The 22,309-nt window shown below is 48.3% G+C and overlaps 2 protein-coding genes across 4 annotated transcripts in view; both read right to left on the bottom strand.

Moving 5' to 3' along the window:
* The window catches only part of TCOF1 (treacle ribosome biogenesis factor 1), a 291,309-nt gene that overhangs the window by 94,468 nt on the left and 174,532 nt on the right, over positions 1-22,309 (bottom strand). The window lies entirely within an intron of this gene.
* The window catches only part of NDST1 (N-deacetylase and N-sulfotransferase 1), an 88,628-nt gene continuing 67,710 nt past the window's right edge, over positions 1,392-22,309 (bottom strand). For both annotated transcript variants that reach the window (XM_061424045.1, XM_061424046.1), the window contains exons 10-16: positions 22,052-22,148; positions 20,596-20,719; positions 18,281-18,455; positions 13,237-13,407; positions 12,506-12,615; positions 11,037-11,139; positions 1,392-6,103 (exon numbers count right to left, since the gene is read on the bottom strand). In XM_061424045.1, coding sequence (XP_061280029.1) covers positions 5,984-6,103; positions 11,037-11,139; positions 12,506-12,615; positions 13,237-13,407; positions 18,281-18,455; positions 20,596-20,719; positions 22,052-22,148 — 900 coding nt within the window. In that variant the 3' untranslated portion in view covers positions 1,392-5,983. The remainder of the gene's footprint in view (positions 6,104-11,036; positions 11,140-12,505; positions 12,616-13,236; positions 13,408-18,280; positions 18,456-20,595; positions 20,720-22,051; positions 22,149-22,309) is intronic.

Here is a 22,309-nt window from a genome sequence, read left to right as displayed (position 1 = left end):
CCCAGGGACGGGGGAGCCTCATGGGCTGACGTCTCTGGGGTCACACAGAGTCGGACATGACTGAAGTGACTTAGCAGCAGCAGAGGAATCGTGGTACTGTTCTCCATGTGGCTCTTTACACTTTGCATTCAAGGACACTGTAGGTGTCCCTTTTCCCCACATCCTGTTCAGCATGTATCCTTAGTAGATGTTTTAAAGATAATCACTGACTGGTGGGAGGTGATACCTTGTTGCAATTTGGAGTCCCTTATCTCTAATCATTAGCCATGTTAACCATCTTTTCCTGTGCTTTTTCTTTTTTAAATAATAGTGAAACTAATATTTACCTCTTGAAATTGGCCTCCAGAGAGTCATCCTGATTTGAATTCTTTTTTGATTACCTCTCCCCGGATATTTCTTGAGAGCTGGGGCTGCAGGCCTTGTAATGTTCAGGGCCGAGCTGCTGTTACCGGCAGTGTCCACACCGAGGCAGCACGTATGTTCCCAGCGGTGTCCCAGCAGACCCCAAGGCAGCCATCCACAATTCTGGGGAGCTTCTCAGGATGACCCTTGGTGGCTTGCCTCAAGTGTTCCCACACCTTCCTGTGAGGCAGGGACTGTTTAAAAGCCACATCTCTGGATCTCTCTCCCAGAGGTTCTGAGTGGATGGGACTGGGGGAGGCTGGGAATGTGCATTTTGTCAAGTTCCCCAGGGGCCTCTGAGGGAGCGGCTTCGCCTCTCTGCTCCCCACTTCTGCCCCACTCCGGCAAACTCGAGCTCAACCAAGCAGGGAGAACTAGGAAGTCATTCATTTCATCCAAAGTTTTCATTTCTTGGGCAGGAGGAGCAATCAATTAGAAGTCATTAATTAGAACCCGCAGGAGCCACCTATCTGAACCTGGGTTCCCTGAGTGGGGCGCCTCGGTGTGCTGGAGAGGCTGTTAAAATGCAGATGCTCGGGCCACACACGCATCTGCCACAGAGGAATACTTGGGGGCACAGCCAGGGAATCTGCATTTGAATCAAGCTCTCCAGAGTGGCCGCTGAGCCCAACACCTTCCACGCCCCTAAGAGGTGAGAGAAACTGAGGATCCAAGCCTAAGAGTGACTTGTCTTCAATCACATCACACGCTTATGGCAGAACTCTCTCTAGACAGAGGCTCCTCGCATTACAGAACTCTAGCACTTAACTGTCCAGCGTGCCTGAGAGCTGTCACCTGAGACACCCCATCTGGCTGTCCTGGGACAGGCCCCTACCGTCTAGAAAGGCTGCGGTTTATCGTCTGTGGGATTGGTCTTTGATCTGATCATTACTGTGTGTACAGGGGTGGCCACACTGGCCATCGTGTGAACACCCTTCTCTCTACTGCTCCTGTGAGCCTTGAAAAAAGGTCAGACAGACAGATGTGACCAAGGTGTACAAACAGAACCCCACTTTATTAGCAGTTAGTTCGAGATTGTACATTAATGGAGGAAGGTTCCCACGTTCAACACAACCCAAAACGGCTGGTTTGAGAGCCCTGATCAGCTGAGTGGGGAAGCACCCTCCTCTCTCCTCCCCACTGACAAAGGAAGGAAACCTCTGCCTGTTCCCCTAACCTGCCCCCCGCCCCTCAGTCAGCCCTCTCCTCTCTCCCCAGGAAATGACATGAATTTCATGCACAAATTACAAAAGGAGCCCTCTTGCTGATAATAAAAGCTAGCACAGTCATAGAAAACCCTCACCGCCCTCCTCCTCCTCAAGGGCCACAGAGAGGAGGGAGGGAGGGATGAACTTATTAGGGTGAAACACAGCCAGAGTCTGCCCTGGGCCCTCGACACTGACTGCACAAGGCCCACGGCTCTCCCTGGTGGGAGCTGGTGAAGGGAAGCCGTGGGGACAGGCAGCCCCAGCCAGCTAAGCAAGCCGGAAGCCCGGCACTGCCTCAAGCGCAGGGGGACCTCCATCCCCACCTCGAGAGCAGACTCCCTTTCTTCTTTGATGTCTGAAAAGCCCACGCTGTAGCCCCATCTGCTTGTTCTAGATGGGGAAATTAAGTCCCTGGGAGGAAAACTGTCACTGAGCTACTCAGTGCATACAACTTGGACACAACTTCACATCTGCCTCCAGCCCAGTGCTCTTTCTCCGCAACCGCGGCCTGGGCAAGGTGCCCCACCCCCCTTCTTTGGTGCGTTCCTGCGGCTCTGCCCTCATGCACACAGACCATGGGCCTCCAGGAAGCGAAAACCCAGAGATGCGAAACAGAGAAAGAGATACTACTTGGTGCCCTGTGGTCCAGTCCCAGGATCAGAAGGAGAACAGGACCTTCTGAGTCCAAGATGCCTCATTTCCCACAGGCCCAGCCTCCACGCGTGCAGCTTCTTCCTTCCAGACTCCCCTAGCCCCGTCGTGAAGCTGCCTCCCCCACCCCTCTGTTGGCCTGGCACTTGGTACAGGTGACAGCGAAAGGACTGAAGTCTTAAGTCAGCAACAGAAGCTAACACTCCCCATAGCCTAGATCGCCCTTGCCGGTACAGGGCCTTGAAGAAACAGATCAGCTTGTGGGACGTCAAGCCTCAGAAATAACGTCATTTAAAAAACCAAAGTGAGCAGAATGGAAACTTCACTGCCTTGAAAGAGATTTTAGAAAATACACTTCCAAGATGCAACTTGTGTACCTTAACTAGGTCCTAATTCTAAAACCAGGCATAAATTATTTGGGGGAACTTTAAATAGGGACTGATGTTGCTGGGAAATGACTGTTGTCTTGGGTGTGATGGCGGGCCAACTGAAGAAAAATGACCTACCTCTTAGAAGATGCAAGCTGAAGTATTTGGGGTGGAGTCTTAATGATAACTGCAACTTTTAAACTAGTTCAGAAAAAACGTACAGACAAAAAGATTAAAAAAACATGGCAAAATGTTCACTGTAAGTCTAAACCATGGGTAGTGGGAGTTAGTTATAAAATATTTGGTACAACATTTACTTGCTCTTTCTAACATACCTGTGGGGACAGCTCCATGTTGGGACCAACTGGTCTCTGCAGGTCAGCCCAGCAGTTTCCACCTGCTGGGAACAGACCACTGTTCCCTTGCTGGGCCCTAGAGGCACTGGCTGCTCCTATTGAGAGGTGCGGGAGAGACCCATCCTTACACCTCAGACTCTTTCTCCAAGTGCAAGACGCCTGCTGTGGGCAGCTGTAGAACCCCGGGGACACAGCACACCTGCTCCCAGCCTGGGGCACAGGCGTGCAGAGGAGATGGCAGAAGGGGGACAGAGTTTCTGCTCTTGTTTTCAGGCCAGACAGTGACTTAGTGACATGGAGGATGCAGAGGACGCTGCACCACTGACCTCTGGTTTTCTCCCCTCTCAGGGGGATCTGTGTACTCAGTAGCCAAAGAGCCCCTAGGGCTCTCTTCCCTCCCCAGTACCTCCAAGTCCTGGCAGGGGGTCCTTGAGACAGATTCCTTTAGTGGGAAGGGAAAAAGTAGCAGTGACAAGACAGACTTACAACACGTGACAGGTCAAGTCCCTGGGATTTCCTCTGCTCCCCCAGGGTCTCAAACCTGCCTGTCTCTTCCTCAGGCTGGAGGACAAGGGGACCGGACCCACCCGCCCCTCGAAGACAGACCTCAGATGGTGGGAGCTGTGAGGTCCTCATCACAGAACACAAGCCTCACACTGAAGGACGGGAAGGGAGGCTGGGCTCTGCACTGCGGAAGCCGCTGCCAGCTCTGGGAGCCTGGTTCCTGGTGCAAGGAAGTCCTCACGAGCATGCACGCAGGCATGCCACCCAGTCCTCAGACACTCCGCTCCTCAGCCCCCGCCGGGCTGGCAGCGCCAGGTTCTAAGGCCCCATGAAAAGCATAATGGGAACACTTCCCTTAGGGGACGGTAGAACCACATGCAGCCGGCTCCGCAGAACACTCCACTTCTCCATTCCACGGAGACCCTGGGAACCAAGATCCGGGTTTCCAGGCTGGGGAAGGGCCTTCTGAGGTGGGGCGAGCACAACAGGGATGCAGATCTGGGACTGAGAAGGCACCGAGCTGGGAAGGAGTGGTTTGTCCCCATATCCTGGAATGACCAAAGGCGTGACCAAGGGAGGGACAGCAACCTGGCAGAGCAGGGTCCCAAGGATGGGCTCAGAGGCAGTGTGGCATTGGAAGAAGAGCTCTGGGCATGGAAGCGGGAGCCTCAAGTTTGCTTCTTGGCCCTGCTCCCAGTCAATTCTGTGACGTCAGCCCAGGAGGCCACCTCCCCTTTCTGGAGCTGTGTCCACACCCGTTGAAGGACCCCTCAGCCCCAACATCCTATGAACAAAGACCAGGCTCTCTAGAAAGGATTTCCGAGGCGTCAGTTCAAAGCTGAACTGGCAGTGGGAGGGACTGGGGAAGAGGCACCCCAGCCTTAGTCACTTCACATTGTTAGGAGGAGGGTAGGAGCAGGCCCCCACCAGAAACTAGCCCAGAGATCCCCTTGTCTGCAGAGGGGCCTGGAGACAGCTCTGGGGGGTCCTGGGGGCCCCCAAGCTCCCAGGGCAGCTCCCAACCTAGCACCATGTGAGGGGAAGGGGGACAGGCCAGCATTTAGCCCCGGGGTCTCCTACCTCAGCCTGGCTGTTTGCTTTGATCAGAAGTCCCCTGGGATCACCGCACTTCATGAAGCCAGACTTCCTGGAGACAGTAGGTCTTCCCTCTGCATCTCACCACCCCTGTTCTGGAGTAGCTGCAGGGCAGCCATGGCACTTGACCTCTCCAAGGGCACATCCATCCTGTGTCCTTGAGGCCCCCACACGTGAAGATACATACCACGCCCCCATCCCATGCTCTAGCACTGAGATAGGACACCCTTTGGGACTGGGGCTTGCCACCATTCTGTATGACTGAATTAAAAACAAACCCAACCAAAAAAATATAATATAATATATATATATATATATATATATATACACACAGTTATATATATATATGTAACACAGTGCAACCCCAGCACCCAGGGTATAAACTCTGGCACCAAGAAAAAAAAAAAATTAAAATACTTTAGCTTCTTAGTACTTGGGAAGTTAAGGGGGGCTCTAGGTACCCTCGGCCCCAGGGAGCTGGCATCAGGAAGAGGTGGTGGTCTCACCAACTCTGTCCAGCATCCGCCTGGGGTCAAGGCAGGGGCCTGGGGGCAACAAATGTACACTGGAGCATGTATACAGCCGGCCCCATGACCGCCTCAGTCTCTTACCACAGGAAACACCACGCATGTCATGTCCCAGGAGGAGAGAGGGAGCAGGGTTGAGGACTGGGTCTCTGGGTCCAAATGGCATGGCAGTGCCCCCAGGGCCCTGAAGGTGGCCTTGAGAACCGGGTGGGTACTGTATGAACCAGCGGTTCTATCCCCAAAGCGGGAAGGTGAGATGCAAAGGTATGAGCTGCAATGGGTGTGGAGGTCCAGCATTCTCTCAAGGTGGCACCCTCACAGCCTGCCTATGGCTGCCTCTGGGTTTCCAGCTGATCCTTCTGAAGAGCCTGGCTTGAAACATCAGCGAAACATCCAATTTCTCTCCCTGGTTTGCCAGAGGCCCCAGCTGGACCCTTGTCCTTGTTGTCGGGAGGACAGAGACGATGTGGCAGCTAATACTGAGTGGACGCCCTACAGGGGCAGGGAGTGATGGATGGAGAGAGAGCACGGTGGGTAGACACAGTGAGGGCCAGAGAACAGAGTCTTGTAGACTCCTTCCTACCAGCCTGTGGTCCTCCACCAACAGGAAGTGGCCTCTCCATGAAAGACTGTAAGCGGAATGGACCTCAGGTGGCAAGGGAGGTCCGAGAGGCCACCGACTGCGTGCTGGATGCTCTGAGGCACGTGGGCACCTGCTTGGGCTCTCCTCCTGGCTGGCCCGGGCCACGGCGGAGTATTGCTTGTGAGTGCTTGGCCAGCCGGGCCCCACTCCCCACTCTGCAGGTCAGTCTGGCTCAGTGTGTGGCGGGATGTCCCTGCCGTCACATTCAGTCCAGCGGTGGGGGCCACAGCTACCTGGTGTTCTGCAGCTCCTCCCGGAGCCAGGTCGGCAGTGTCTGGCCCATCTTGTACAGCAGCTTGGAAAGCTCGACGTTGTGGTCCCGGTAATAGTCCTTCAGGAAGGCGCGGGACTGCAACAGGAAGGGAAGCTCAGACGTTGGTCATGTGCTGGTTCGAGTGACCCCCGCCCCCGCCTCTGGAAAACCAGCACCCCGCTGCCATTATCCCCCACTCCCATTATTTATTCACAGCCTTCTTCAAAATGGTAACCTTCAAAAGAAAACATATAGTAGAAGCACCAAACTATAGTGCACAAGGTCGAAACTCGTGATTGGGAGAAGAGAGAGAGAATTAGCCAAGAGTATTTTGTTGAGGATTTTTGCATCCATGTTCATCAGTGATATTCGCTGATAATTTTCTCTTTTTCTGTGGTAGTATCCTCATCTGGTTTTGGTATCAGGGTGGGTGATGGTGGCCTCACAGAATGAGTTTGGGAGTGTTCCTTCCTCTGCAATTTTTTGGAAGAGTTTCAGAAGGTTAACTCTTCTCTAAATGTTTGATAGAATTTATCTGTAAAGCCTTCTGGCCCTGGACTTTGGTTTGTTGGGAGTTTTTTAATCACATTTTCCATTTCAATTTAAGTACTTATGATTGGTGTGTTCATATTTTCTATTTCTTCCTCATTCCGTCTTGGCAGGTTGTACCTTGCTAAGAATTTATCCATTTCGTCTAGGTTGTCTATTTTGCTGGTGTTTAGGTAAGTGCTGAGAGTAGTTTCCAATGGTCCTCTGAATTTCTGTGGTGTCAGTTGTAGCTTTTCCTTTTTCCTTTCTAATTTTATTGATTTACACCTTTTCCCCTTTTTATCTTGATGAGCCTGGCTAATGGTTTATCAACTTTATCTTTTCAAAGACCCAGCTTTTAGTTTCATTGATCTTTTCTACTGTTTTCTTCATCACTATTACATTTATTTCTGCTCTGATCTTTATCCTCAACAAAATACTATTAATTCTAATCCAACAATATAGTAAAAGGATTATACACCATGATCAAGTGGGATTTATTTCAGGGATACAAGGATTTTTCAGTATCTTCAAGTCAATTAGTGTGATACACCCCATCAACAAATTGAAGAATAAAAACCATATGATCATCAATTGATGCAGAAAAAGCTTTTGACAAAACTCAACACCAATTTATGATTAAAATCTGTCCAGAAAGTGGGCATAGAGAAAACCTACCTCAACAAAACAAAAGCCATAAATGACAAACCTACAGCTAACATCATTCTCAATGGTGAAAAGCTGAAAGTATTTCCTCTAAAATCAGGAACAAGACAAGGATGTCCACTCTCGTCACTTTTATTCAACATAGCTTTGGGAGTCCTAGCCATGGCAATCAGAGGGGGAAAAAAAAGAAAGAAAAGGAATCCAAATTGGAAAAGAAGTAAAACCATCACTGTTTGCAGATGATGCACTATACAAAGAAAATCCTACAGGTGTTACCAGAAAGCTACTAGAGCTCGTCAGTGAATTCGGTAAAGTTGCAGGATACAAAATTAATACACAGACATCTACTGCATTTCTATACACTAACAACAAAATATCAGAGATAAATTTAAGAAACAATCCTATTTACCAATGCATTGAAAAGAATAAAATACCTAGATGTAAGGCCAGATACTATAAAACTCTTAAGAGGAAAACATGGGCAGAACATTCTTTGACATAAATCACAGCAAGATCTTGTTTGATCTACCTCCTAGAGTAAGGAAAATAACAACAAAAATAAACAGGACCATAAACAAAATGAAAAGACAACCCTCAGAATGGGAGAAAATCTTTGCAAATGAAGCAATGACAAGGGATTAATCTCCAAAATATACAGACAGCGCATGTAGCTCAATATCAAAAAGCAAACAATCCAGTCAAAACATGGGTGGAAGACATAAGCAAAGATGGCTTATAGAGCACATGAAAAGATATTCCATATCACTGATTATTAGAGAAAAGCAAATCGAAACTACAGTGGGGTATCACCTCATGCCAGTCAGAATGGCCATCATCAAAAAGTCTACAATACTGGAGCAGATGTGGAGAAAAGGAAACCCTCCTACACTGTAGATGGGAGGTGAACTGGTGCAACCACTGTGGAAAACAGTATGGAAATGCCTTAGAGAACTAAAAATAGACCTACCATGTGATCCAGGAATCCCAGTCCTAGGCATATACCAGAGGAAACCATAATGAGAAGGAAAAAAAAATGCACCCCAGGGTTCACTGCAGCATTTATGAACTTATTTACAAAATAGAAACAGACTCAGAGATTGTGAAAACAAGCTTACGGTTACTAGAGGAGGAGGAGAATAAACTGGGAGTTTGGGATTGATATATATACACTGCTATATTTTCAATAGACAACCAACAAGACTTACTGTATAGCACAGGGAACTATGCTTAATATTTTGTAATAACCTAAATGGGATGAGAAAGAACAGGTGTATCCATATGTACCAATGAGTCACTTTACTGTATACCTAAAACTAACACAACACTGTTTATCAACTATACTCCAATATGAAATAAAAATTTAGGAAAAAAGGAAACATATTAGAACACCCCCTAACACCATATATGAAAATAAACTCAAAATGATATAAAGACCTAAACGTAAGGCATGATACCACAAAACTCCTAGAAGAGTAACACAGGCAAAACATTCTGGCATAAATCATAGCAATGTTTCCTTAGGTCAGTCTCCCAAGGCAAAAAAAATAAAAGCAAAAATAAAGAAATGGAACCAAACTAAACTTAAAAGCCGCTGCAAAGAAAACCACTGACAAACTGAAAAGAGAAAATATGTACAAACGATGCAACCAAGGAGTTAATTTCCAAAATATACAAATAGTTCATGTAACTCAGTATCAAAAAAAAACAACTCAGTTGAAAGAGCAGACCTAAACAGACAGTTCTCTGAAGAGAACATACAGATGATCAATAGGCACATGAAGAGACAGTCAACATGGCTAAGTATTCGAGAAATGGAAATCAAAACTACAATGAGATCACTCCACAAGGATGAGAACGGACAACATCAAAGGCCTACACAAAATAAACGCTGGAGAGAATGTGGAGAAAAGGGATCCCTCCTATACTGTTGGTGGGGATGTAAAAATTGGCACAACCACTATGGAGAACAATAGAGAGGTTCCTTTTAAAAAACTAGTCATTGCAGCATTATTTATAATAGGTAGGATATGGAAGCAACTTAGATCTCCATTGACAGTTGAATGGATAAAGAAGTTGTGGTCCATATATATAATGGAATATTAGCCATAAAAAGGAATGCATCTGAGTCAGTTCTAGTGAGGTGGATGAACTCAGAGCCTGTTATACAGAGTGAAGTCAGAGAAAAACAAATATCGTATATATATATATATATATATATATATATATATATATATATATATCTGGAATCCAGAAGGATGGTACTGATGAACATATTAGCAGGGCAGGGATAGAGACACAGTCATAGAGATCAAACTTGTGGTCACAGTGGAGGAAGAAGAGGGTGGGACAGAGTAGCATTAACACATATATATTACCATATGTTAAACAGATAGCTAGTGGGAAGCTGCTGAGTAACACAGGACCCCAGTGTGGTGCTCTGTGACAACCGAGAGGGGCAGGATGTGGTGAGGAGTGGGAGGCAGGTTCAAGACGGCGGGGACATATGTATACCTATGGCTGATTCATGTTGATATATGACAGACACCAACACGACTCCATAAAGCAATTTTCCTCCGATTAAAAACAAAAACTAACACTAGATCTAGAATATGATCCAGCAATCCAATGCCTAGCCATACATCCAGAAAGAAAGCAACTCCTTGGGGTGCGTGTATCTTTTCACATACGTGCAATGGAAAGATGTGTGCACCCCATGTTCACAGCAGTACTGTTTACAATAGCCAAGATGTGGAAGCAACCCATGTGACTATCAACAGATGAATGGATAAGATGCCGCACGTGTATATACACACTAGAAAATTAAAAAGAACGCGCTCTTGCCCTTTGCAGCAATGTGGATGGACCTACAGGATATCACACTAAGTGAGGTCAGACAGAAAAAGACAAATACCGTATGATATCACTTCATATGTGGTATCTAAAAAGCAAGTCTATTTACAGAACAGAAACAGACTCAAAAAACAAACTTATTTGTTACCAAAGGGAAAGGGAGTGGGGTGGGGCAAATTAGGAGTATGGAATTAACAGATACACAATGCTATATATAATAGATAAGTAACAAGGATTTACTGCATAACATAGGGAACAATATTCAATATCTTGTAATAACCTACAAGGGAAAATAATCTGAAAAATTTATATATATATATGTATATATATAAACACTGAATCACTTTGCTGTGTACCTGAAACATACAATATTGTAAATCAACTACACTTGGATTTTTAAAAAATGAGCAAGGGGTAATGAAAAAACTCGGAAACATAACCACAGTCACAGTTATGTATGTTTCACCATTCATTTATACCATAAAGGATGTCCTCTCCTACAAGAATGCCTCATCCATCCATGCCATAGGTCCAAATGCTACTCCATCCTTCCAGGCCCAACTCCAGAGTCAGCCCCCACCTCATGTGAGAAGCCTTTACCCGTCCAGCTTCACATGGCACGTCCTTGTTCTGAAGTGCCATCACACACATGCATACCTAATTACACAAAGCACTTTTTGCCTCGTATTCTACTTATTTGCATGTGTGACTCATTTTCCTCCTAGACTAGGAGCTCCCTGAAGGCAAAGAACATGTCTGATTCATTCTCAAAGCCCCATAGCATTCAGCCCTTGCGAAAGGAAATACTCTGACTAAATCAACTCTGAGTCGCTAAATCCTAGCCCATGTTTCCTCCTAAGAATGCTATCCAAGAAATGTCAAGGCAATGCATTGAGCGCTGGGTGTCAGGTAAAGAGAAGCTTCTCTCCAGTACGGGACCCCCATCATTTATTCCCCTGCCACAGGCGGCATGTCTGCTACTTACATCCAAGTCCATCTCCGGGTACTTCCGGCCCTTGCTCTTGCCTAGACACTTGGTTTTTCCTCCTTCGAGCAGCTGGCACCAGAATCCTTTCTTTGGATCAAACCTGTGGGGGTGGGGAAAGGCTTCATCGTTCCTCAGCCTGGAAACCCTCCTGGCACTCTCCAACTCAGGGGCCAGACCCAGTAGGAGAAGAACGTTTAGTAGGGGTTCTTTTGCTTTTTAATAAATTCAATCTTTATCAAGAAATGCTCTATCTATAATTGTGTTTAAGCATGTGTATCACTGTAAAGTTGCTGTTGTTTAGTAAACTCCAGAACTGACAAAGCAAGGCTGCCTTCAGAATCTGAAGTCATGCTGGGCTTTCCAGGGTATTTTGGGGAGAGAAGGTGCTGTTACCGGGAGGGGAGGCATAATGACATCAGAATTCAGTCCCAGATCAGCAACTATCTGGAGATTCTTGGGCATGAGAACAGCAGGAGAACAGTTTCCTTCTGGTAGGAAAGCGAGATGGGGGTTTCTGAATGGGTCACAGGGTAGGCATGGTGATGCTGAGGGCAGCTGTCATTTACTGAGATTAGTACATGCTGGGCACTGAGCCAAGAGCTCCACAAGATAGTGACCCTCGGGAGGTAGGAATTATTATTATCTGTACCCCCAACCTATAGAGGAGGAAAGTGAGGCTTGAAGGAACTAAGACACAAGTTCAAAGTCCCACAGTTAAAGAAGTAATGGGTCCAGAATCCTCACCCAGGCATCTCTGCTGCCACAGCTATGCCCTTAGCTGCTGCTCCTCTCTACCCTCAGAGCAGAGGACTGACTTTCCTTTTCTACCTTCATCCTCCAAAGTAGGGAGATGGGGATATTCTTGCTGCAGGGCTTTCCGAAGAAGGTAGCTGGGGAAGGAGACTTTATTCTCCTCCTGAGACTGCCTCATCCAGCTGTGTGCATCACCTGTGATTCACCCTTGAAGACAGCCTCTCCTCAGCCCTGAGTCCCTCAACACAGGCGGGCACTTATTCATCTTGGGAGGGCATCCTCAGTGTCCTTGGATGGGGTTTTAAGTGATGAAAATTATTAACTGTTGACAATATTTATAATATTTTTTCCCTTAAATTATATTTAAGTCATAAACTAATGCTGAGAAACCCTTAAGGGTATTAGAGTTGCTCACTGCTGGTCTAACTTAAACACTCTGAAAATGTTCAGTCCAGATTGAAAAGAACACCCTAGGGGAAGGACTACCAGAAGAGAACAGAGTCATCACCTCCCTTTTTCTTGAGTCAATACCTTTGTTTATATGACTCAAGTCATATTAACTTTTCTGCTAAACTGCCTTCAAGGCCACGCATACTTCCTCATACTTGCTGACTCTAATCTGTGTCTCTCTCCTAATCATTCCAGCCTCTGGCTTTTGGGCCCATGTGCCTGTTTAGGACATCCCCCTGCTGAAAGGCCAAGATAACACTCACGCCAACGTTTTGTGGTAGTCAATGGTGTTTGTCACCCCAAGGAACTTTTGCACTGTGTCCATCACTTTGGCAGGTTCTGTTCGCAGCAGTTTGCCATCCAAGACTAGAATCTGGAAAAAAAGAAAAAGGAGAGTGTGATCTGAATCTGTTTTCACTCCAGGGGCCAAGAGGCCCCCAGTCTTCAGCAGCCATGGTTATGGGCTGGGGCCCCTACACTCTGTAGAGTGCTTCCTCCTCCTCCTCGGACAGGAGGAGTCCCTGTGCCTCAGTGCTGGGCAGTCTTTCTCCCTGCCTTCTGCCAGCTTCTTCTGACTGATGCGTCCTCTCCCAGCATTTAATCCATCACCAAGACTCTGCCTTCCCTCCTGCCCCTATGACACCCCCCCGCCTCTCTCCAAGTTTCTGCACTACATGTCACTCTCCTGCCTAAACCCTCCAAGGGTTTCCTAAAATGCCTTAGCAACCTGGCCATTTACCTCTCCAACTGGGCTCTCCCTCCCTCCCAGGGCCTATCCCAGGGCTTTCTGGGTCCCCTTAAGGTTACAGAGCCTGCTGTGATGGGACAAGGGCTTGGGATAAACAAGACTGAAACCTTTGAAGATCCCAAAGACCTAAGTGTCCAACAACCACATTTCTGGCCCTGTCACTGGTAAAAGAGATCTTGAGGTCCTCAGCTAACTGCCCCAAGTCAGTGCTATGGCTGCCCTTCCGAGGGTCAGGGATAGGCCTACCTGGTTGGTGTGAAAGGCGCTGAGCCAGCGCTCGATGTGGGTGGCGTACCAGCCAGGCACCAGGCAGCGGTTCTGGAGGGTGCGCAGTTTCAAGGATGCATCAGGCCCAGCAGTGATCACCTCATGGAACGTGTACTTCAGGGCTACCGGGTCATCGTGGGCTCGCTGGTGCTGCAGACAAGCCAAGGGAGGGTCAGTGTGTCACACAGAGGCACCAAAGGGACAGGCTTTTGTGGGGCAGTAACTAGGAGGTTTCTGGACTTCCTACTTTTCATTATAGGGGACTGGAATGCAAAAGTAGGACGTCAAGAAACACCTGGAGTAACAGGCAAATTTGGCCTTGGAATATGGAATGAAGCAGGGCGAAGACTAATAGAGTTCTGCCAAGAAAATGCACTGGTCATAGCAAACCACCTCTTCCAAACACACAAGAGAAGACTCTATACATGGACATCACCAGATGGTCAACACCGAAATCAGATTGATTATATTCTTTGCAGCCAAAGATGGAGAAGCTCTATACAGTCAGCTAAAACAAGACCAGGAGCTGACTGTGGCTCAGACCATGAACTCCTTATTGCCAAATTCAGACTTAAATTGAAGAAAGTAGGGAAAACCACTAGACCATTCAGGTATGACCTAAATCAAGTCCCTTATGATTATACAGTGGAAGTGAGAAATAGATTTAAGGGCCTAGATCTGATAGATAGAGTGCCTGATGAACTACGGAATGAGGTTCGTGACATTGTACAGGAGACAGGGATCAAGACCATTCCCATGGAAAAGAAATGCAAAAAAGCAAAATGGCTGTCTGGGGAGGCCTTACAAATAGCTGTGAAAAGAAGAGAAGCGAGAAGCAAAGGAGAAAAGGAAAGATATAAACATCTGAATGCAGAGTTCCAAAGAATAGCAAGAAGAGATAAGAAAGCCTTCTTCAGCGATCAATGCAAAGAAATAGAGGAAAACAACAGAATGGGAAAGACTAGAGATCTCTTCAAGAAAATCAGAGATACCAAAGGAACATTTCATGCAAAGATGGGCTTGATAAAGGACAGAAATGGTATGGACCTAACAGAAGCAGAAGATATTAAGAAGAGGTGACAAGAATACACAGAAGAACTGTACAAAAAAGAGCTTCACGACCCAGATAATCATGATGGTGTGATCACTGACCTAGAGCCAGACATCCTGGAATGTGAAGTCAAGGGGACCTTAGAAAGCATCACTACGAACAAAGCTAGTGGAGGTGATGGAATTCCAGTTGAGCTATTCCAAATCCTGAAAGATGATGCTGTGAAAGTGCTGCACTCAATATGCCAGCAAATTTGGAAAACTCAGCAGTGGCCACAGGACTGGAAAAGGTCAGTTTTCATTCCAATCCCAAAGAAAGGCAATGCCAAAGAATGCTCAAACTACTGCACAATTGCACTACAAGGAAATGGCAACCCACTCCAGTGTTCTTGCCTGGAGAATCCCAGGGACAGGGGAGCCTGGTGGGCTGCCGTCTATGGGGTCGTACAGAGTCAGACATGACAAGCAACTTAGCAGCAGCAGCAGCACACGCTAGTAAAGTAATGCTCAAAATTCTCCAAGCCAGGCTTCAGCAATATGTGAATTGTGAACTTCCTGATGTTCGAGCTGGTTTTAGAAAAGGCAGAGAAACCAGCGATCAAATTGCCAACATCCGCTGGATCATGGAAAAAGCAAGAGAGTTCCAGAAAAACATCTATTTCTGCTTTATTCACTATGCCAAAGCCTTTGACTGTGTGGATCACAATAAACTGTGGAAAATTCTGAAAGAGATGGGAATACCAGACCACCTGATCTGACTCTTGAGAAATTTGTATGCAGGTCAGGAAGCAACAGTTAGAACTGGACATGGAACAACAGACTGGTTCCAAATAGGAAAAGGAGTACATCAAGGCTGTATATTGTCACCCCGCTTATTTAACTTATATGCAGAGTACATCATGAGAAACGCTGGGCTGGAAGAAACACAAGCTGAAATCAAGATTGCCGGGAGAAATATGAATAACCTCAGATATGCAGATGACACCACCCTTATGGCAGAAAGTGAAGAGGAACTAAAAAGCCTCTTGATGAAAGTGAAAGTGGAGAGTGAAAAAGTTGGCTTAAAGCTCAACATTCAGAAAACGAAGATCATGGCATCCGGTCCCATCACTTCATGGGAAATAGATGGGCAAACAGTGGAAACAGTATCAGACTTTATTTTTCTGGGCTCCAAAATCACTGCAGATGGTGACTGCAGCCATGAAATTAAAAGATGCTTACTCCTTGGAAGGAAAGTTATGACCAACCTAGATAGCATATTCAAAAGCAGAGACATTACTTTGCCAACAAAGGTTCGTCTAGTCAAGGCTATGGTTTTTCCTGTTGTCATGTATGGATGTGAGAGTTGGTCTGTGAAGAAGGCTGAGCACCAAAGAATTGATGCTTTTGAACTGTGGTGTTGAAGAAGACTCTTGAGAGTCCCTTGGACTGCAAGGAGATCCAACCAGTCCATTCTGAAGGAGATCAGCCCTGGGATTTCTTTGGAAGGAATGATACTAAAGCTGAAACTTCAGTATTTTGGCCACCTCATGAAAAGAGTTGACTCATTGGAAAAGACTGATGCTGGGAGGGATTGGGGGCAAGAGGAGAAGGAGACAACAGAGGACGAGATGGCTGGATGGCATCACTGACTCGATGGACGTGAGTCTCAGTGAACTCCAGGAGTTGGTGATGGACAGGGAGGCCTGGCGTGCTGTGATTCATGGGGTCGCAAAGAGTTGGACACAACTGAGCGACCAATCTGATCTGATCTGAACTAGGAGGTGGCCAGAAGACACCGAGCTGGAACCAGGAGGCCTGGGCTCAAGATCTGGCTCTACCTGTCATTACCCTTTGACCTCAGGGAAGTCACAGCCCCTGGAGCCCTAATTTCCCCGTCTTTGCAAGATGGGAGTCAGACTAGGTCAGGGCTTCCAAATGCTGGTCACTCTGCACCATCTCTGTGGTCTCTGCCATGTCCATCTGTGCATGCCAAATCAACAGAATTTTCTTTATGTGGACACATCTTATTCACGTAAATGTATTTCAAAATTAAACTCAATACTGCCTTCACAGACAGAAAACTAGAATCAGCTGTCATATATAAAGATAATAAAGGTAATTACTCATAAAAATAAGTAAAATCATTCACAATAAAAATAAAGCTATATGTTCGCACACTAGGCATATACAAATATCTGCTCTAAGCCTTGATGCAGTCAGGCGGGTGGAGCCCCTGTGATAGGATTGGTGTCCTGGTAAGAAGAGACACCACAGAGGTGGTTTGCCATGAGGGTACAGTGAGACAGTGGCTGTCTAAAAGCCAGGAAGGGAGCTCTCACCAGGAACCAGATCGACTGGTACCTCAGTCTTGGACTTAAGATTTCTAGGCTCCAGGACTGTGAGAAAAAAATGCTGCTGTTTAAGCCATCCAATCTATAATATTTGCTGTGGCAGCCCAAGCAGACTGAAACAGAAGGACTGGGGAAGAACTGGAAAGGGGAAAACACCAGGTTTGAAGCACCTGAAATAATGCCCCGGGCAGTCAGCATCTGCAGAGAGCCAAAGTCCAGAGATCACGAGCCTGCTCACCAGGGATGACCCTCAGGAGCCCCCACACCCTCACTGAGCATCACACACAGCCTGGGCCAGGGGTGGGGGGGAGAGCCCCCCTCCTCCTGATCTCCCCTCTGAGGCAGGCCATCACCCTTCCCTTCCTTCCAGCCCCTCCCTGGACCATCCTGGGAGGAATCAGCTCCCCTTCTCCTTATCCCGCCTCAGCCACAGACAGAAGAAAGAACAGGGGCTTAGACCTGGAGGAGCTGGGTTCAAAACGCCAGCACATGAACTTGAGCTAGTCACCCGGCTTGATGAACCTTGGTCTTCTGTCTGTGAGAGGAGACATCTCCGCCCTCTACAGGAGGAGGTGCATTAGGACAGAACCCGGACGCCTCCACCCAGGGCTGCTTTCCCTCTGCCTCCCTCTCCTTCCTCCTTCCTCCCCCCATAAATACAGATGGTCAGTCTCTGCTGGGGCACAGGGTAGGGGGCGGCAGGGCATGCAAGAGAAATGGCTTCCGTTCCCCCAGGATCAAAGCCCAGAGGAAAGGAGAATATTGGGGTATAGACAGAAAGTCCTAGAGAAGAGAGGAAGAGTGGGGTTGCATACCAGATGAGGAGGGTAACCAGGCTTGGGAGGGAGAGGAGGGGGAGAGGTCTGTGGGGGGGATCTGCACCCGGACTTCTACCAGCCTGTGGTCACAACGAAGCCCCAGAAAGGAAGCTCAGAGTGTGGCCAGGCCTACAGTAGGACCAGCTCTACAGCAGGAAGCCCCCCACCCTGGCATAAGCATAATTCCAGCAAGACTGGAAGGTAGGGGAGGAAACCCCCCAAAAGACCTAAGCCTAAGCTTTCCTATAAGCCCAGTGGAAAGGTGCTCAGAAAAAATTAAGTCAGGTCATTGATATTAAAGAAAATTCTAGTTCTTACACAGTCAAGTAGAAACTAGAAGTTGCGTTCCCTCACACAAACCACAGTCCAGGTAACTTCCTTACCTGATCAGGCGTTTGCATCCTCCACTAGGGATGGCAGGTCCTGTGTTCTGTCCTTCTCTGAATTCCCACCCCCACCCAGAGCCCAGTGAGGAGGCCACAGATAGCATGAAGCCCAGATCACTGTTCACCAAATCCTGGCTTCAGCAAGACAAAACCAGCCTCCACCTCTACTTGGAGAATCAGAGTCAGAACAGGTCCCCAGATGAAGCTGGGAGGGGGAGCAGGTAACCTGGCTGGGACTCAGCGTGGATTTCTGCCCGGTTGCTCCTCTGGGCTGGACGCACAGTGGAGGGGACCCTGTTCTTACCCACCAGTGCACTGCAGGAGCCCAGCTGAGGGCGAGCGCAAAGATGACACAGGATAAATGTTTGCTGATGTTTATTAGTGGCTGAGTGGTAGACACAGCCTGTGCCACTGCCCAGGGCCCCACCCAGCTCACCTGGTACCAGGAGTAGGCTCGGTCCGCTGGGTTGATGAGGATGGTCAGGACCTTGGCCTTGGGTAACAGGGCAGCTGCCCGCCGGGGAGCCACTTCCGAATCAAAGTAGTTGGCGCTTTTCTCAAAGTAGAAGTCGGAGGTGGTGTTGGAGGGGATAGGGAAGAATTCCATGTACCTGCAGGAAGCCCACAGAAGAGGGCTCACAGGCAAGATTCAGGAGGGGCCTGAGGAACGCAGCCAGGAGGGCCGGGCTCACTGGGCGTGGAACGTGAGAAAGCAAGCAGGCACACTGCTCTCAGTCTGACAAGGACTTACTTGCCAGGATCCGAGACAGAGTGGCCACTTGGCAGACTCCATCTTATGAATCAGCTTTTTCGGGGAGACTTGGGATCAAGAGGATCTGAAGATGTATGTGGCGGGTGGGGCGGGGGTGGGGGTGGGGGGCAGGTGTGTACGCATGGGAAGGGGTTGTGTCTTCTCTTCTTAAATGGGATGCTCCCGGAGTGAAACTGACAGGGCCCTAACCCTTACTGCCACTAGGGGGCGAGCGGGGACGCTTCTGACCCGGGAACCCCAGCACTGAGGGGAAGAACGCCCTCTGCTGCCTCCAGGCTGCAGGGTTTCCTTCCTGACCTGATGGTACTTTCTAAGCTGTTACTGTAGACCAGCAGACAAGGAGGGGAGGCGACTGACTGCCTACCATCTGTGCACCCCCGACTCCGCCTGCCTCATATGGGTGAACCTCACAGCTTCCCAGATGAACCTCCCACATCCCGCCCAGAGTGACTGTCCACACCAGTCCTCTGAGATCACCTCTAGGTTGAGGGCCCCTCAGAAAACAGTCCAGTACTCTTGACTAGAAAATCCCATGGACGGAGGAGCCTGGTAGGCTGCAGTCCATGAGGTCACTAAGAGTCGGACACGACTGAAGCGACTTAGCAGCTGTAGCAGCAGCAGCAGAAAACAAAATAAACACTCCAGACCCTCCCAGGGGCACCTACTCATGCAAGACGGAGCTACAGCTTCAGAACTTTCTGGGAATCAAAGCCCACAGAGCCCGTCTTAGTTAAGGGCATAGGAGCCCTACTCCACCCTGTGAGGTGAGGTTTCTCCTGGGTGGTCCCAGGGACCCATTTATCAGAATTCAGAGTTACCTGGGGGCCTAGGGGATTTCTGTACCCCTACAAACAAAATATTTGGAGTGGAACTGAGAAACTGTTAGTTCTCTCACATTTCCAAAATTTCTTTACAAAACAGCACCTTTATGTTCACAATTCATTGTTGGTTGTACCTAAAGGGAGAAAGCTCTGAGAAAGCTTTTTTGCTAAGCTTGTAGCAAAGCCATCTGGCAGCAAACCCTGACTTAAGAATCTTACTTGGCATAAATGTTCACATACTTTGCTACAGATATATTAATAGACTTGCTAATGGGTGCTGCCCCAGACCTTGGTGAAGGTGCTTTATGTTTCTCTAAATCCAGAAAGAGGTGACTTCCAATCATGCATCTGGTTACAGTGGATTTTAGATAAGAGATTGTGGCAGTATCGGAGAGAGAAAAAGACAGCTAGATTGCCTGACAGAAGACTGAAGGATAGAAATAGAAATAAGCTGATGGAAATACACAGAGAAGTACCAGAAAACAAACAGAATAACGCCCATGAGGTCTCTACTCAGGTAAACCACAGACATAAAAATAATAAACAAGAGTAATACATGTATAAGGTTAGAAAAGACAAATAAGAAAGAGGTAAACATAAGAAACACGGTGTGAAAGCATCCCCCTAGCACCCACACCCTGGGGTAGCCTCTGGGGACAGCTTCTGGTAGGAATCTGCAACTCCAGCCATGTTCCCAGGAGACTCCCTGAAGACTTAACGAGCCACCTCTGAAGGGCTCACAAGAACGCCTCCTGCTCACACACAGTGGAAAGTCACACACAGTGGAAAGGGCCAGCTTTCCGGTCAGAACACCTGGATTTTAACCCCTGCTCTGTCCTCAGCTCTCAGGGCCTCAGTCGTGTCCCTCTTCTCTTCTTGGACTCGTGAAGGCAAGGAAGGGGATGGACTCTAACGTCTAGTATTCCCTGAGTCCAGGCAATAATATAAAGGGGCAAAGGGCTTCCTCATCAAGTGTCCCATCTGTGTGCAGGCTCCAACATCATGACTCAAGGGTCACTGGACTTTGTCCCTGTTTACAGGAACTGGCTGCGTGTGAGCAAGCGCCAGCTGCTTCCTGCTGTGGCCTCAGCAGACCTCCTCCTTGGCAGCCTCCATGGCGGCCGTCCTGTCCCACTGCTGACAGAAAGACCCACTCACCAGTCGATGCCTTTGTGATAGTTGTGGCCGTTAAAAAACTGGATCTCCTCAAAGGTCTCAGAGCTGGGGTAGTTGCTGCTGAGGTCGGGGTGCATGCCCAGGAACAGATAGAGGGCAGTGGTGCCTGCAGGGAAGGAAGGCGGGTGAGACCTGGGCCCAGGCCCCCAGCGAAAAGACAGAGTCTGAAATCCTGAGTTCTGGTCCTGGCTCTCCGTTACTCACTGGGAGACACTGGAAAAGTCCCTTCTCTTCTCTGGGTTTAGCTTCCTCATCTCTACCATGAGGGAAACATAATAAACTCAGGACAGGCAAATACAGAGCTTGCAGGTGGGCGCCCCAACTCTTGAATCCACTGCAGACATCACTAGCCCACCACAGCACTCTTCATCACGAAGACTTGGCCTCAGACCACTGCAGACATCACTAGCCCACCACAGCACTCTTCATCACGAAGACTTGGCCTCAGACCACTGCAGACATCACTAGCCCACCACAGCACTCTTCATCACCACTGCAGACATCACAAGCCTATCACAGCACTCTTCATCACAAAGACTTGGCCTCAGAATCCTTCTCAGCACTGTACTGTGGCATTCACATCCACTTGATTACGGTCCCCTCAAAACCCCAGAAGAAGATGGTTTCTGCTGGCCCCTTCAAGCCCTGGGCCTTGGTCCTCTCTGGCACTTGGGAGGAACTCAAGGACAAGGGAGTTCCAGACTCGCCAGTCTGCTGGTGTGAAATTCTTGAAGGGCTAAGAAATCTGGTCCAGATGCCTCCTCTTTGAGTACCCTTCCTTCACTCACACTCCCTCCCCATTTGACAGTACAGGGCTGACCCCCTCCCTTTCCTTTCCTACACGGATCTACAATTAACATGCTCTAATGAGAGGTTTCAGAAGAGAAGAGACTACAGAGTTCGGTGGTTCACAGTATATATTTTGGGCGCACAGAGACCAGAGTTCCAGACCTGGATATACCATCTCCTAACTAAATGTGTTAGAGAAAGTGACAAGTTCTGTGAGCCTCGAGTGTTTTGTCTGTAACGTGGGAACAGCCATCCATACCAAAGGTGTGCATGTCACCACTGCAGACATGACTAACTTGTCACAGCCTCTCTGCCCTGACCCAGTTTTGCCAGGCACTGCTCAGTCTTGCAGAGCATCTGATCTGGGCTTCTCTGCTTGGACTCAGAAACTCCCAAGAGGACACCAAGAGAGCTCCCTGAGGCTGTGGTTCACAACAGGAGAATTCAATGCCCAACCTCTACCCTTCCCACCTCCACAGTGATGGGCAACTCATGGTCACCCCAGCTTCGGTCCCACTTCCTGGGAAACAGCGTGTAGATTACTGGGGAGTGGGACCAGGGCATGATGGTCTCCAGAATTCTGTGGCTGGGACAGTAAGGGAAGCCGTCAAGACAGTAGGGGAAGCTGGTCAAGAGTGGAGAGACCTGCCTGTTTTCTGGGGGCCGATGATGAGGAGCTTTGGGAAGCGGTCACACGTCTTCTCCTTGGACCAGATGTCCTTATGGCGTTTGTCTTCGCAGGGATCCTAAAATGACAGTGGAAGAGACGTCAGGGCAGGCGGAAGAATGGACTCAGTGAATGGATTCCAGACTCCCACTGCACATGGATGTGTGGCTCTCACAGCCCTGAGTGACAAGTGTAACTGCACATGTCCTTGTCACATCCCCCCCTCAGGACACTGAGCTA

This window comes from Bos javanicus, chromosome 7 (genome assembly GCF_032452875.1).
Source record: "Bos javanicus breed banteng chromosome 7, ARS-OSU_banteng_1.0, whole genome shotgun sequence".
Taxonomy (NCBI): domain Eukaryota; kingdom Metazoa; phylum Chordata; class Mammalia; order Artiodactyla; family Bovidae; genus Bos; species Bos javanicus.
This window is presented reverse-complemented; position numbering and strand designations above follow the sequence as displayed.